Source organism: Phyllobates terribilis, unplaced genomic scaffold, assembly GCF_046119375.1.
Source record: "Phyllobates terribilis strain yellow unplaced genomic scaffold, ASM4611937v1 Scaffold_11__3_contigs__length_659146591, whole genome shotgun sequence".
Lineage (NCBI taxonomy): Eukaryota > Metazoa > Chordata > Amphibia > Anura > Dendrobatidae > Phyllobates > Phyllobates terribilis.
The window spans coordinates 123,602,446-123,619,896 of NW_027362771.1; the positions used below are offsets into that span (position 1 = coordinate 123,602,446).

The window sequence follows — 17,451 nt, forward strand, 5'->3', positions numbered from 1 at the left end:
CTATTAATATCAGCCCGAAGCTGTCGAGTTTAGCCTTTGCTGGTTAGATTTTATAGGGGGACCCCACATCACTTTTTTTCTGGGTAAACAAACAGCTGTGGGCTGATATTAATAGCCATGGAACATTGTTGGCTAATGGCCCCTTCCGCGGCTACTAAAATCAGCCCCCAGTGGTCGGCTTTCCCTCTGCTGGTTATAAAAATGACGCGGGAGCCCACACCGTTTTTTTTTTTTTTTACATTTTAGGCTCCGTGCTCATTATTCAGACGTAGCAGCGCTTTGGATGCAAATTTTTGCTGCGTCCATTCTATTGAATGCAGGTAAATCCACATGTGTTCACTGAACCATGCGAATTACCGCATTCAATACTTTCTAATGGTCAAATTTCTGTTGCGGATATTAGCGACTCTGCAAGAGAAATTGACATGCTGCGGTCTTGAAAGAAGCACTGCATGTCAGTGTCCACGGGTGATTTGCAGCCTCTGATGCACACATAGCGGACGTGGGATTTCTAGAGATCCCATCCACTATGCTGTAACATCTGGACGCTGCGGGTTTGACGCTGTATATACATGCAGCGTCAAACCTGCAGCGGCTCCTGATCGTGCCCACGTACCCAAACTCACCCGCAGCATGTCAATTTCTTTAACGGACACACTAGTCTCTGCTGCAGATTTTGACCGATTGAAGTTTCATTATATGTGGTGGATTCACATTTGCCGACAACAAAAGTGCGGCATTAGAACACCGTGTTTTGGACGCAACATAAATACGCTGTGTCCAAATCGCTGCTGAGTGCTGATCGGGGGACGTAGCGGCTAAGGAACCAGCTGTGAGGTGTTAATTATGGCCAGGGAAATGTTTGCCTAATGGCACCTTCCCAGACCAAAAAAAAAACAGCTCACAGCAGTCGCATAAATTACATGAATAGAAATGCTAATGAAGATTGGGTGAAAGGGACTAGCTGACACCCAGCTCTTTTGTTTGGTGATGTCAAGGTGTCAATCAGACCTTTTCATGACCAAACAAAGTAAAGAAACACACAGACACTGTGTGAACACTTTATTTGAAATACAACATACCCATTCTTTAATCATTTAAATGAACCAATATACTCACCCCAGTTCTATGGTAATCCAAGGGTTTAACCGCTTCCCGACCGCCCACTGTACATAAACGTCGGCGCTGCCTGGGCTCTGTGCAGCGCCGACATTTATGAACGGTCGGTGGTCCCGCAGCCCTCAGGACTCCCAGGGTCCTGCAAGTGCTGCGGTTGCTGTTGAGAGCGACAGCTCTGACAGGGGACATCATCGGGACCTGATTGGATCAGGTCCCAATGATGTTAACCCTTTGCTATCTTCTAAATGCCACGATCTATAGTGATCGCGGCATTTCGAAGATAGTGAGAGGAGAGGGGGTCGTCCACTTACCTCTCTGACGGCCTCCTGATGTCTTCCAGGACCTGCCGTTGTTATGGCAGCCGGAGGTCACATGACCGCCTCCGGATCTGCCATATATGGTGTCCTGCTAGGCTCAGCCTGCAGCTGAAGTCTAGCAGGAGACAGACAGTGTGAAACTGTCAGCATAGCTCTCATGCAATGCAATACATGTCTATTGCATTGCATGAGAACAGTGATTAGAAAAATAAAAAATAATGTCCCATACAGGGACTAAGTAAAAATGTAAAAAAAAGTCAAAAAATTGTTTTCAAACTGTTAAAAAGAAATCACAAAATAAATAAAAATAAATAAATAAAATATTAAACCAATAAATCCGTATATTTATACAAAAACAAAAAAGTACACATATTTGGTATCGCCCCGTCCGAAACAACCTGATCTATAAAACTGTCACACTAATTAACTCCTTCTGTGCACACCGTAAAAATTTTTTTTAAAAAACGGAGCAAAAAACTATGCTTTTTCATCATATCGCCAAGCAAAAAGTGGAAAAAAATGCAATCAAAAAGCAAAATGGAAATAATAATGGTACCGCTGAAAATGTCATCTTGTTCCACAAAAAAAAAGCCGCCATACAGCTCCATCAGCCGAAAAATAAAAAAGTTATAGCTCTCAAAATAAAGCGATGCAAAAAAAATATTTTTTCTATAAAATTGTTTTATTGTGTAAAAGCGCCAAAACGTAAAAAAATATACAGTAAGTGCAGCATCGCTGTAAACATACTGACCAGAAGAATAATGCTGCCTTATCACTTTTACCACACGCAGAATGGCATAAAAAAAAACTCAATAAACAATTCCTGAATTGTTGGTTTTTATTAATTTTACCTCCCAAAAATGGAATAGAAAGCGATCAAAAAATGTCACGTACCCAAAAATAGTACCAATAAAAATGTCCCAAAAAACAAGCCATCACATGACTCTGTCGGCCGAAATATGGAAAAATTATAGCTCTCAAAATATGGCGATGCAGAAACTAGATTTTGCAAAAAAAAGCATCTTTTAGTGTGTGACAGCTGTCAGTCATAAAAACTCGATATAAATCTGGTATCTCTGTAATCGCACCGACCCAAAGAATAAAGTAATCTCATCACTTATACCGCACGATGAACGGCGTAAAAAATAAATAAAAACAATTCTTCACCTGCTACTGATTTGTTTATTATGTCTCCCAAAGATCGCAGTAAGGCTCTGCTCACATTTATCCTGCGCTCTGCGCTGTGCACTTGCACCAGAGTTTCCGTGTAAATCTCTGAAATACGTGATTCAGACGGAACCCATGACGGAAGATTCCATGTAATGAGGCAGATATAGGCCACTGTGGATGCCGTTTGGCCTGTGATCCCACGGTGTCAGTTTTTTTAGCCGTGCATAAAAGTGCGGTTGCCCACAGTTTTGTGCACTTCTGAAAAAAAGGACACCGCTAAACAGAGGCCAGATGGAGTCCAGAGTAACTCTGCTGCCTCATTATAGTGAATGGATCCTGCAGGGGTTTCATCTGATTTACATCACTTGGAAATTTAGATGGAAACCCCAATGTAAGTGCTCAGCATGGAGCGCCGGATAAACAATATGTAAAATGTTCCCAATAAAAGCTTCAACTCAGTCCTCAAAAAAAGCTAGTCCCCACTCAGGTCCATTATCTGTTAAAAATATAAGGGACTTCCAAGTTACTGGTAGCAGAAAGGCTCTGGAAAAGCGAAATGGCCCTTGCCCCCCAAACGAAATTCAGAAAATTTTGTGCTCCCAAATGCAAATGCCTATTCTACAATAATTTGTTCTCCAATTGTCAAATAGCGCTCCGTCCCTCCCAGATCTCGCCGTATGGCTAAGCGGTACGATAAAGCCACATATGGGGTATTGCCACTTTTAGAAGAAATTGTGTGACACATTTTTACCCATTGCCCTGTGTGAAAATGTAAAATCTGAGGGTAAAACATTTTTTGTGGTAAAAATATAATTATGTTTTCTTCACTGCCCAATGGTATAAATTTAAAAATTTAAAAACACTCACTACTTCCCTAGATGAATTCCTTGAGAGGTGTAGTTTACAAAATGGGGTCACTTGTGGGGGTTTCTGCTGTTTCGGCATGTCAGCGACTCTTGAAATGTGACATGGTGTCTGCAACCTATCCCAGCCAACATAGCGCTTCTTTCTCTTCAGAACCCTGCCATACACCAAAGCAGTGGTTTTCCCCCACATATAGGGTATCGGCGTACTCAGGAGAAATTGTACAACAAATTTCATGGTGCAATTTCTCCTGTTATCCTTATGATAATGCAAAATTAGGGGATGAAAAACATTTTTTTGTGGGAAAAATGTGAAAATTTTATTTTTACAGCTCAATATTATAAACTTCTGTGAAGCACCTGGGGGTGCAAGGTGCTCACCACACATCTAGATAAGTTCCCTAAGGGGTCTAGTTTCCAAAATGGTGTCACTTGTGGGGGGTTTCCACTATTTAGGCACATTAGGGGCTCCCCAAATGCGACATGGCGTCCGCTAATTATTCAAAAAATTTTACATTCAAAAAGTCAAATGGCGCTCCTTCCCTTCCGAACCCTGCAGTGTACCCAAATAGTGGTTTTCCCCCACATATGGGGTATCGGCATACTCAGGAGAAATTGCACTGCAAATTTCATGGTGCAATTTCTCCTGTTACCCTTATGATAATGCAAAATTAGGAGATGAAAAACATTTTTTGTGGGAAAAATGTGAAAATTTTATTTTTACGGGTCAATATTATAAACTTCTGTGAAGCACCTGGGGTTGCAAGGTGCTCACCACACATCTAGATAAGTTCCATAAGGGGTCTAGTTTCCAAAATGGTGTCATTTGTGGGGGGTTTCCACTGTTTAGGCACATCAGGGGCTCCCCAAATGCAACATGGCGTCCGCTAATTATTCAAGCAAATTTTACATTCAAAAAGTCAAATGGCGCTCCTTCCCTTCCAAACCCTGCCGTGCGCCCAAACAGTGGTTTTCCTCCACATATGGGGTATCAGCGTGTTCAGGAGAAACTGCACAACAAATTTCATGGTGCAATTTCTCCTATTACCCTTATGATGGTGCAAAATTAAGGGATGAAAAACGTTTTTGTGGGAAAAATGTGAAAATTTTATTTTTACAGCTCAATATTATAAACTTCTGTGAAGCACCTTGGGGTTCAATGTGCTCACCACACATCTAGATAAGTTCCCTAAGGGGTCTAGTTTCCAAAATGGTGTCACTTGTGGGGGGTTTCCACTGTTTAGGCACATCAGGGGCTCTCCAAATGCAACATGGCGTCCGCTAATTATTCAAGCAAATTTTACATTCAAAAAGTCAAATGGCGCTCCTTCCCTTCCAAACCCTGCCGTGCGCCCAAACAGTGGTTTTCCTCCACATATGAGGTATCAGCGCGCTCATGAGAAATTGCACTACAAATTGTGTAGTCTATTTTTTCCTGTTACCCTTGTGAAAATAAAAAAATTGGGTCTAAAGTAACATTTTTGTGAAAAAAAGTTAAATGTTCATTGGTTTCTTCGACATTCCAAAAATTCATGTGAAACACCTGAAGGGTTAATAAACTTCTTGAATGTGGTTTTGAGCACCTTGAGGGGTGCAGTTTTTAGAATGGTGTCACTTTTGAGTATTTTCTGTTATAAAGGCCCCTCAAAATCACTTCAAATAAGATGTGATCCCCAAAAAACATGTTTTTGTAAATTTTGTTGGAAAAATGAGAAATCGCCGGTCAACTTTTAACCCTTATAGCTTCCTAACAAAAAAAATTTTGGTTCCAAAATTGTGCTGATGTAAAGGAGACATGTGGGAAATGTTATTTATTAACTATTTTATGTGACATATCTCTCTGATTTAAGGGCATGAAAATTCAAAGTTTGAAAATTGCCAAATTTCCAAAATTTTTGCCAAATTTCCGATCTTTTCACAAATAAACGCAATTGATATGCAAGAAATTTTACCACTATCATGAAGTACAATATGTCACGAAAAAACATTCTCAGAATCAGGGGAATCCGTTGAAGCGTTCCAGAGTAATTACTTCATAAATTGACAGTGGTCAAAATTGAAAAAATTGGCCCGGTCACGAAGGCAATAACAGGCTCTGGCGCGAAGTGGTTAAGCAATGTCCCACCAAATAACTTTATTTAGCTCCAAAAATCATTCATTATCAATCATTAAGCTCAAAAACGCTTAGAAAAATGCTTAAAAAACGAATGTAAAAATGCACGTAAAAACAAGTCAAAAACGCGTAAATCCGCATGCGTTTTTTCTGCCAGGGAGAGGCAAAAACGCTCAGAAAATTTCTGCTTCAAATCCACATCCTGTGCACATACCTTTAGGCCCATAGTAAAAAAATAATTAGTACTGGATAACCACTTTAAGAATTAATTACTTTTCGCTTTTTCTTATTAGAATAATTGGGAAGATTTAGCCCTCATTCAGACTTTCATGAGTCCACGGATAGAACAAGTGTATGGTGCTATTTACGTCTTTTGGTTTTTTTGTGTACAGTATATGGGAAAAAAATCATGGAGACATGTCCATTTTTTTATTGAAGTCACAGATCAAAATCACCCATACAAGTCTATTAGTCCATAATAATGCCCAACCGCACAAGGATATCATCAGTGTACAGTATGTGTGCTGTCCATGATTAACATTGTCATGGTTAGGAGAAGTTTTCCAATTTATTTTTTTTTTCATAAAGAAAAATCGCTGATGCTCAATCCTGACACACTGTCCTGACACACTGGACAAACACTGATGAAAATCAGATCCAAAATATTGATGACGCTTGCACGTTTTTTTTGCATACATGAAGAATCACTGACGTCTGAATGAGGTTTTAGCAAGTCTAATCTGTCGGAATTTTGATGCAATTTTGACTAACATTTGTTATGTTTTTGAAGCTTTTTGTGTCTCTCTTAAGTAAGCATGGTTTGGAAGCATAGGAGTCAAAATGTGATACCTGTACCGTTCTCTAAAATGTAGGTGCACATTTTTTAATCATAGCAAGCAACCTAATAAATGTAAAGATTATGTAAACTAATGGGTGATGCAATGTTAAAGATGCACCAAATTTATAATTTGGCATGGTGCATTTAAAAAGGTTGCCCACTACTGAACATGGACACTCGCTTCAAGCAGTTGCGCTGTTCCAGCAAAGTCAGTACTTCTGTTTCCGTAGACGTCTCTTGTGTCACGTGCACTCTGCAGACAATGAGATCTGCTGCTCATCGGTATTTTGTTAGGGCAGATGTCCTCTGTGACAAAATAGTAAAGACTGCAGCTGACTAGTAGCTGCTGATTGTCTGCAGCCTGCAAGTAATACAAGTCACATCACTCTCTGGAAACAGTCAGGCTGACATCACTGGAATGGTGCCTCTGACGGAGGTAAATTTACAAGTTTTTTATTTTAATTAGGGTCCAGTAGTCAACACCCCATTTAAGACTTTCTAGTCTAAGTTTACACTGGCTCAAAATCTTACTAAAATTGGCCTTTGGAAATAAATTAAAATGTGAAATTGTGATTTTTTTCTCTTTGGGTACATTCTCCTTTTTAAAGACATATCCACCAACATAGTAAAAGTGGAATTTCTTCCCATAGTCACCTTTCAGCTGTGACTTGTCATTTATATACAACCATGACATCTTCTAATCAAGTCTGACACTTGGCATGTAGCTGGTGAGGCCTGACACACTTGATCTCATTAAGAAGGCCCATGGAGATTTTTTGGTTTTCTCCTGATAGTAAGAGAATTGAAGATATTTTGCCATGGGTTCAGGTGCTGCTTAAGTGAGCACCAAGATACTATTAGGCACAGAGAATGAAGGTTGATTCAAATGACTATTATTATGAGGAGGGTTGCAATAATTTGTAGTCTTAACCTAGGAATAAGCACAAAGCACATATACATATCAAATGTCAATGCAGTTATCACACGTAGGCTTCAGAAATGTAAGTGTTGGGTAAGAGTAACAAAGCTTAGTTATGCCACGAGATACTGACCATAATAGTGGTCATTAAAAAAAAAGATTGTTTATGTTTTTTTCAATTTCCAGTTATCAGATTTTTTTTTATCTACATAGGTGTTTAAGAAGCTTTTATTCGGATTATGTTTTTTCCATGCTCTTGTTCAAGAGAGGCGCACGTATGGATCCCTGGGCTGGAACATACCCTATGAATTCAATGACTCAGATTTAAAAATCAGTGCCAAGCAGCTCAAGGTAACGGGTGCCAGCTCTTACTACATATAATTAAATGAAGCCTTGATGGATAAAGATATCATGACCAACTGAAAAATCTGTGTGCTTTACACTGCGCTTAATGTAAATGTCTCAAAGATGCTACAAAAGGCATACAAACCACAGTAAGGTGAATGAAACATCAAGATGCGGGTGGAAATCTTGGGGTACAGAGATTTTTTTTAATTTATATCTACTAGATGGCAGACATTAACAGGGAAGCTTCTACTCCCCATTTCCCCCTAGTGTTATAGTAGGAGTTTGTCTGCAACTTTTACACTTCAGAAACCATTAACATGGCTGTATAGCTTTTTAAAATATAAGGCAATTGTCACTTTTATGTCCGCAATGTGCTGCTTGATTGTCAAGAAATCGTGCTTTCAAAGTAGATGAAAATTAAGTTGGAAGTGCATTGAGGTGTGACGATGGACTCCCAGCTCCTCAACATTTCCCCTGTATTCCTTACCTAGCTCCACCCTCCTTTGGTTGATTGACAGGTTTTTGGGTCTGCTACATAGATGTAGAGGGGAGTACCCAGGGCCGTTACCATCACGCTGTGTGCCGGAACTATCTTTTCTTTGCCAAATGCTCCCTCTACTATTAAGGACTGAGACCGGAGTGTGTGCTGCAATGGAGCATTTGCTGTACTCACTGTTACATCATTCATGGAACCAACACCGACTTCAAGCAAGACAGGAGATTGTAGATCCGGGTTAACAGACTCAATTTTACTGTGCAATTTTTCCATACATGGTTGCAGTATGCACATCAAGACAAGTTCTTTGGTTAGTGAAGTACCCTTGGTTATATGCCTTTCCAGTGTTTGCTCTCGTCCCTTCCTGAGACCCAACATCATCCACTTCATCTGCAACCCAGCTGAGAATCTCCCCTCTAGGGATATAGAGGCCTCGCCTTGAGCACCTCTGACAAGCCATGAGCCTAGAACAGTGCTGGCGTCCAGATTACGTCTCAAATGTGTCCTCATTCTGTTCTGATAACTTTCACTAGTAAAACACTTTTTCACTGCTGCTACTGCTGATGGAGTCTGTTTTCCTGTCTGCTCAATCTTCCTCCACACTCCGTCTCACTCTATACATGGGACAGAACCTACACTGGTCATGTGCAATCGGGTATTGAACTCAGGGATGAGGTGGTCTGACACAGGCCTCCCCTGACGGCAGGCGAACACTGCCTAATGCTCCTCACACTCACTAGACTAGACTGTCTGTAACCTGGAAATGATTTTCTATAAAAACTACTCTAACTCCTTCCAACTGGGAATTTCCCATGTGCTGTGGGTGTAATGCTTAACTACTTCTGTACTGAACTTTATTAACTTCCTGAACTACAGCGCCCTTTCCCATTACTAACCTAAACCTTGAACCCTATATTATACCTATGTCCTACACTTAACACTATGTTTTACATAAAGAACATTATACATTCACTTTATTACAATACATTAACTGAGCACATTAGTGCTCATAGAACTCTATACATTCCTCATATGATAACAGTCACAAATCAGCATGAACACTGTGTAGAGAGGGAGAGGCATGTGACAACCCCTGTCACACCCTTTCATAGACATGACATAGGCTAGTTTATGAGTAAGAAGTCTCACTTCGAAACGCGTCAACCTTAACTTTTTGAGACTTTGGGATGTTTTCTTCTGATTGAAAATGACATTTTGTCATATAATATTTATTGGATACAAATATTTTTTTTATATTTTATCGAAGTGCTGGATCAACTAATAATTTTTGGATTGCCAATTAACTAGTGGAAGGAGACGCTAAGCTTGAATGATGCATGATTTCTGTCAGCCGGAGACTACTGTAGATTTTCCTATGGTTGTCAGGTGATCATCAAGGTAGAGAAGAGAAACTTACATAGTTTTTATTGTCATTATCATTATTATTATTATATTTAATTTCCTGGGAAATGCAAAGACAACAGTTCCGAAAAAGTAGAATTGATTACTGAACTTGTTTTGAACATAAAATATGTTCTTACCTGTCAATATTATATGAATATGTACATTGAAAACAATACCTTTTAAATTCTGCTGGTGTTTGCTCGAAAGGTACCACCACTCCTCTAACAGAAGCTTTTCTCCTATAGGAACAAAGAATCAGGCATATTAAAATTAATCAAGTCTGATATTTTTTTTTTGCCAGATAGATTTCGAGTTTTATCTAATATGTATGACCTCCTTAAAGGGTTGGGCCCAACATAACGCCAACACTCCATACATTATTTATGGGACTGATGGAGTATCTCCATTACTATTGATATTGTTCAGTACCATTACTCCAGAGCCCTGTCCCTGGGATCAGTGAAGGTCCAAGTGGCCAGACCACCAGTGATCATACATATACTGTATAACTTATCCAGTAGGTAGATGATGAGCTCTTATGGCGGGACCACCCTTTTAGCCACAATATATACTCAAAGGCCTCTGGTGTTCAGCTCCTTCCTGAGATAGGCTTCCATTGGGCTCTGAAGCCAAGAAGTTGAGAGAATGTCTCTTACAAGTTAGTGCAGATATGCAGCAGGATTATTACCCAAGACAGGCACCTTAATCAAGGATATTCCAAAGAGGATTCTAGTAAAACTATCCAATAAAATAAGAGAATGTTATAACAAAAAGAGTCAAAAATTGCATGTATCTGAATAATCCACTTTTATATTTTTAGTCTATCATTCTTTGTAGACAAATTTACACACACAAAAGTAAGAGTTCAAAATATGTACAATCTATCTATCTATCCATCTATCGTGTTTATCTATTCTATCTATGAATCTATCTATCCATATCTAATCTGTCTATCTAGCCACCCATCCAGCTACATTTGTAATAAATAATTTAAATGAAAACATCTGTAGTCAAACACTGCCACCTAGTGGTGAAAAAGGTTACTACATTATGACAAAACCAAGTACAACAGAAAGTATCATATACTGTATGAATGTTAGATTACATGTTAAGTTAAATACTTTTATTTGCGTATATTGTGTGCAGCAGTTACATGTAAAGCCTAATACAGAGCAGCATCAGGTGGCGTCATGCTGCATCGTAGACAGTGTCTTAATATTGCATTATATCGGGACCTTGTGTGCTCAAGATGGTGCCAGGGCAATCAGCATTCTTATAGGATATACATAGGATATCAGGACAAGATACAGGATGTAATAGTGGAAGATGTACCATGAATAAGATGGAGCATCATTGCCTTAGGCGGATCAAACGCTTTGCCAAGGTCACATAGAGTAATAGAGGCTATGACAGGGCTGCGAGAAATGCCAGGGCCTCCGCAGAAACATGCATCAGTACATGGGGGATTAAAAACTAACATGGGGTCTGCAGCGAGCCTGTGTAGAAGTGTTATCAAACCCTGTATGATTGTACTTTTGGCCTTAGCATAATGATTCTTTTTTTTTTCAGTAACAGTATAGTGGTATTAAATCTGCTCTACTTCCATCCGCATGAGTCCTACTGGACTAATTCCTTTCAGCAGTAACAAATTACTAAATTGTTAATAATTTCAGTATTGCACAAAGTATCTAATAGTTCACCTCCCATAAAGAGACATGGTGTAATTAAAATCACTTGTAGACAAAGGGATCAGTCGGCTGTATATGTATTGACACCATGTTATTATAATAATGCTTCTCTCTGATCTTAAGATAAATAAATAGGTGATTTTAATGTAACTTCACAGTAACAGGCAGAAAATAGCATTCGGCAGTTATTTGTAATCAGGTGTAAAGGGAATCTGTCAGAACATTTAAATAAATATACTTGTCAAAATTGAAATTGTAACACCTAGAAGGAAAATTAGTAGAATTATAGAAAGCATAGGACCAATAGACATGTTAATGATATGCAAATGACAATAAAAATGTAAACAAAAGTTTCAAAACATCATGAGTTATTCAGTATCGAGTATGAGTGCCATGTTCAGAAATATGAGGTTATTAATGATTGTCTGCCATGCTGAATGCTCTTGGGCACATAAATCATCAAGATTCACTGCTGGCAGCTCATTTTGTAATTGCCAATTACAAAGCAATGATGTCCTATACAGTATGTGTTCAATGGGAGACAAGTCTGGAGACTCTGCAGGCCATAGTAGCACATTTACACCATGCAGGCTGTTCACGATAGCACCAGCAACATTCAGCCTGGCATTGTAGAGTTGAAAAACAGCTCCTGGGACACGACCAAATCAATGTAATGCTGAGCTGTTAATGTACCTGGAATAAAGACAATAAAAGTTCCAGCTTCCATACATTGGAACTGCTGATCAGTTCCAAGTTGGCTGAATCTCCATCCCCTTATTCAACAGGATTTGGCCTTTTATATCTATTAATATGGAGCGGCAGTGCACATGCTCAACCACAGCTCCATTTAGCTTGTTCTTTTCCAGCAACCCCATAGAGAATGAATGGAGTGGTGGCCAGATATGCAACCTGCTGCTACATTTTGTAACGACGATGAAAGAGTCCCACTGGGGATAATAATTCTCCATTCTGCTGATTGGTGCTGGTTCAAACAGTCAGGAGCCCCTCAATGATCAGTAAGTAATCTAGATGATAACGTGCTTTCACAGGACAACCCTTTTAATCTTTGAACCCTATTTTTTTTTTTGTTTCATTTTGATAGTTCTATAATTCTATGCTAATTCATTTCATAATAAGTTCTTCTAAGAAGTCAGATGGCTAATGCTCCAAATCCTATCTTTCATGTCACATAGCCATAGATTTAAAAGGGTTTGCAATCCATGCACCAAACCCCCAACCAGTACCAAAAAGGAGAAAGTACTGATATGTCCTGATTGGAGTCTGTTGGGGGTCTATTTAAAGATGTTGGAAAGCTCTTTAAAATAAAAAAAAACTAACATTTATGATCACTAAATAAGCTCAAAATGCTCATAAGCTTAAAGTTGTACATTGACATTACAGTGACTACAAAGTGTACCATCTCTATTAAAATGATATCCCATAAAGTTCAGCCATTTGCATATTTTCCATTATTTTATATTTAAATGTGATTTATGAGACACATCCCTATAGTCTTTCCAAATTTACCACAGCAACATGAATTATGTGATGATGCCCATTGTAAATGTGTACTGACCTTAATAAATAATTCTTGAAACCTTTAATTAGGGCAATGCATGTCACAACGTGCTACATTTGGGATGAGATAATTAAGATGAATATATATCTTGCATGTTGTAGAAGTTCCTCAATGATTATGAAGAAGCCCCTCTCGATGCCATTGTTTATCTAACTGGAGAATGCAACTATGGAGGAAGAGTAACAGATGAGCACGACAGGCGTCTTCTTTTAAGCTTGCTAGACATATTTCTTTGTGAAGCTGTAATTACCGAAGACCATTACACGTTTTCTCCCAGTGGAAAATACTTCACTCCAAAGTACGGTACCCACGACAGCTATATGGAATACATAAAAAGCCTGCCCCTCAATGCTGATCCAGAGGTAACAATAAACCTTAATAGATGTCAAGTTACATTGCCACTTGATAACAGAAACAATTCTGAATAGTAATCAGCTTACTATTATTAATTAATATTGAATCATATATCCACACTACATATATTAAAATCAACCTGTCACATTCAGAAACGCTATTTACCTGCAGGTAAACAGCATTTAAATAATATGTAGCCTACTTACTAAGCAGCGGCTACAGGGAAAATATGAAGTTACATTCTCCCTGCGATCGCTTGTGTAAAGTGACGCAGGGAAAGAATACAGTCATTGTGGCTATAATCACTCTCCAGCAGTTTATTGAGAGTCTGCTTTGCAGTATATATGTGCAAGATGGGCTGTCAATCAATGTGCTCACTGTGTAGTAAACAGTAACTGTAACTGCTATCTGCTTTTCCCCAATGACAGAGAGCGAGCAGCTGAAGGGAGAATATGAATTAATTTCTCCCTGTAGCTGCAGCTCCATTAAGCCCATAAGACATGATTTAAAAGCTACTTACCTGCAGATTTCAACTGAATCCACAGATAAAAAGTGTTTCTGGACCTGATAGATTCCCTTTAAATAACTATTCAAGTCAGATATTGAAAAATTATTAGTATTATTATGACTATATGCCACACATATTCTTCAATACAGTAATGGGGCCAAAAAAAATGTGACTTTCACTTTAACTGCTTTATTCCAATAACCCTCTTAAATAGGAAGAAAAAGACATGGTACTGTAGGTACCATTTGTACATGAGGTGTTCCCACAAAGGATAACCATGTTTTGTCTACAACATGTTTTAATTTAAGCTCCGTTTCATTAAAGGGAATCTGATAGCTGATGCATGCTGCCTTATCCACTGGCAGAATGTATCAGATATTGGCTTTATAATTTTCAACTCTGAAGCATGGCACCGTTAAAGGGAAAAACATAGCTTAATAGCCGCTGGAAACCATTGTGCACGGGAGATAATCAGACAGGCGGGTCCCCGGCGGTTTCTCCTCGTCTGCTCCCTTGGAGTGACTAGTCTCTCCCTATACAAGCTCATAGGGTGATACCTGTCACTACAGGGGAGTGGATGGGGAGAAGCAGCTGAGGACCCGCCTGTCTTACTAGTCTGCTGTGTGGCTCCGTCCCCTGCGGCTATTGAATTATGTTTTTTTCTGAACTGCCGCAGTGTTTCAAAGTTGAACAAATCTAGCTGACATCATACAGACAGATACATGCTGCCCGTGCATCAAGCAGCATGTATCAGTTGTCAGGCTCCTTGTAAGATATGCATTTTATACGCTAATTTTAATGAAGAACATGCAGGAATAAGATGCACGCCATTTAATGAATTTGGCTAATCTTATAAGTGTTGTGCATAAGAAACGTCGTCACTTTGAATTAATTTGGCAGGCGGTGGTAGCCACGTCTCGTCCCACTCAAGCTCCTACCAACTTCCATCCATTTTAACAGAGCTGCTTGATATAAGTGTGAGAACTCCAAAAGTCACACCACAAAAGTCACAATAATTTTCAATTATTCAGAGTGTTTAAGGCTGCGTGCCCACGTTGCGTATTACAAGCGAATATGCTGCGGAATTTCCGCAGCGTAAACGCTTGTAAAACGCATGTATATCCACACCCCATGGTCCCCAATGGCATTCCGCAATGTCAATGCCCATGCTGCGGATTTTTCCGCAGCGTATATGCTGCGGTCAAAAATCCGCAGCATGTTCATTAATTTTGCGTTTCCGCATGCGGATGGTATCCAAGTCTGGAGGAGAGGAGACTCTCCTCCAGACCTGGGTACCAAAGAACCTGTAAAAAAATAATAAAATAAAGTTTATACTTATCTTCTGATGTCTTCCCGGTGTTTTCCCGCCGTCGCGAGGTGTGTGAAGGACCTGCCATGTCATTGAGTCATGTGACCCATCACATGACTCAATGACGTCACCGAAGATCCTGCACACAACAGCGTGAGCCGCTCAAGACTCCGGATGGGGCAGAGAATGCATCAGAAGGTGAGTATAAACTTTATTTTTTTATTTTTTACCATTCTGATTCTTTTTTTTTAACTATTACTTGGTCACACTATATAAATCCATGCCGGTTGCATGGATTTATATAGTGTGAACAAGTTGTCAAGCACTTTTCCAAGTGATGCTTGAATCACTTGAAGAAGTGCTTGATAACCCGCATGCGGAAATGCATGCAAAGACGCTGCAAAGACGCCTCACATACGCTTCTACCTGGTGGGAAAACCGCATGTAAAATCTGCATGCGATTTTCCCGCCAGGGAGAAGCGTAAAAAATATGCTTCATTTCCGCAACGTGGGCAGATAGCCTTACAACAGTTTTCTGGCATAAACATTTTAATCACAAGAACAATAATAGAGCTCCCATAGTGTCTCTATTAAAATGAGGCATAAATTAATTGTTAAAAATTGTAATTTTATTATAAATAAATTTGAAACATACATAAAATAAGCAAAGGTATCAGAACATGTAGCAATCAAGTAGCAAATCATATGACAGATTAGATTTTTATATTAAATGTTTTTTAATCCTCCCTAAATGAAATTCAATACTGAAATTTAAACATGCTAATAAATGTATGACTCGCCCCCTGGGCCATGGGGTACTCGGCAGCCGGGCCTCTGGTTGCCGGGGGATATCACGGTGGCTGGCCCGGTCCGTGACCCAGGGCGGTAAGTAAAAAGGGGAAGCTTTATAGGGGATTTGGGAAAGTGTTCGTGATGCCACCTGTGGATTGCAGCTAGAGGGAGCTGCCGCTGCGGAGCAGTCCTCTGTAGCTGGTGTTACGGCAGCAGGGATGGTGTGGCTCTCCACAGGTAGAGCTAGCTCCAGGGCAGTGTAGGGGTAGATGGTGGATCCTGGGGAGAGACGGCAGGATGGTCCCGGAGGAAAGACGGACACTCACATGGGGGTAAGCTTCAGTACCTTTACTGATGATGATGCAGGCACGGTCCAGGGTTCTCCGGGAGAAGGGTGCACTTTTGGACTCTCCCCAGTGAGCGGGTATAGGGCCTCCTGATCCATAGGTTTACTCGCTAAGCTTCTGTCCTGCCTGGAACTAGGCCTAGCTTGGTTACTGTCTCTCTCTTTGCACCTGCTGACCTGGTGGTAGGGCCTTCTTTTGGAGATCACTCTCCCTGTATGCTGGGGCCTCCGTGACTCCTAGGTCTGGTACTGTAGTCAGCGTTTGGTAAACTTGGGACCTATAGTCCTCCAGGGGTTCCGGTGGTTCCTACTGGGTGTAAAGGGGTCCCTGTAGGTGCGGGCCCGGTGTCCGGTATATATATCAGGGTGAGCCTGGTATGCTCCTCTGCCCCCTTGCTACTTCTTCCTTCTCCTCTCGCCTTCGGCCCACTCAAGGCCCTCACTAGGCCTTCATACGTGCTGTAGGCCTTGGCTCGCCTAAGCACTGCAGCCAGCTTGCTGCCTCTTCGCTGCTCTCTGAGCGTCAGCATGCTCTCAGACCCTCTCTCCGTCTGACTCCAAACTCTAACTTGGCTGCCTTGCTCCACCCTCCCTATATATATCCCTAACGGGCTCCCTCTGCTGGTCTGAGGTGGTAGGGTGGAGGTGTTTGAATGTGTGAGGGCCTCTTGTGGAGAAGTCCATCCATGCACCCTTCTGGGTTCTGTGGCACCAATGTGCAGCAGGGCGCCACATTCCCCCCTAGTAAAACTCAGTACTCCTGGACTGAAGCATTTTTCTCAAAACAGGTTAAACAATAACTTTTCTTCCCTTTATGGGAGGCACTTTTCTTCCCTTTATGAAAGGCACTTTTCTTGAACGTTATAGGTAACATTAACATTAACATTAACATTATAATACAATAATTACAATTATGACTAACATTAATCCAGTTACAGTATGTCCCGGACACTGTCCTCAGGTTTCTGGACACAGTGGTAGAACCTCATCCGGAGATCTGTCTCAGTGCGGTTTTCAAACACAGTTTGCAGTCTCTTAAAGATGATGGATACTGATTCCTGGTCTGCGGCTTGCCAGGTTTCAACTTCCCGCTCTGCGGCACCAGTCAATTGTCCCAGTAGTGGTAGGGTGGAGGTGTGTGAATGTGTGAGGGCCTCTTGTGGAGAAGTCCATCCATGCACCCTTCTGGGTTCTGTGGCACCAATGTGCAGCAGGGCGCCACATTTAGATGAGCAAGATGTTAAAAAAAATTGAAGGTGCTAGTGCTTTAATCATAAATATCAATACT

The 17,451-nt window shown here is 40.4% G+C and overlaps 1 protein-coding gene across 1 annotated transcript in view; it reads left to right on the top strand.

Moving 5' to 3' along the window:
* The window catches only part of LOC141165727 (dynein axonemal heavy chain 3-like), a 2,796,342-nt gene that overhangs the window by 2,737,643 nt on the left and 41,248 nt on the right, over nt 1-17,451 (top strand). Inside the window, exons 71-72 of the mRNA XM_073651577.1 lie at nt 7,553-7,690; nt 12,956-13,216. Of these exons, the coding sequence (XP_073507678.1) occupies nt 7,553-7,690; nt 12,956-13,216 (399 nt within the window). The remainder of the gene's footprint in view (nt 1-7,552; nt 7,691-12,955; nt 13,217-17,451) is intronic.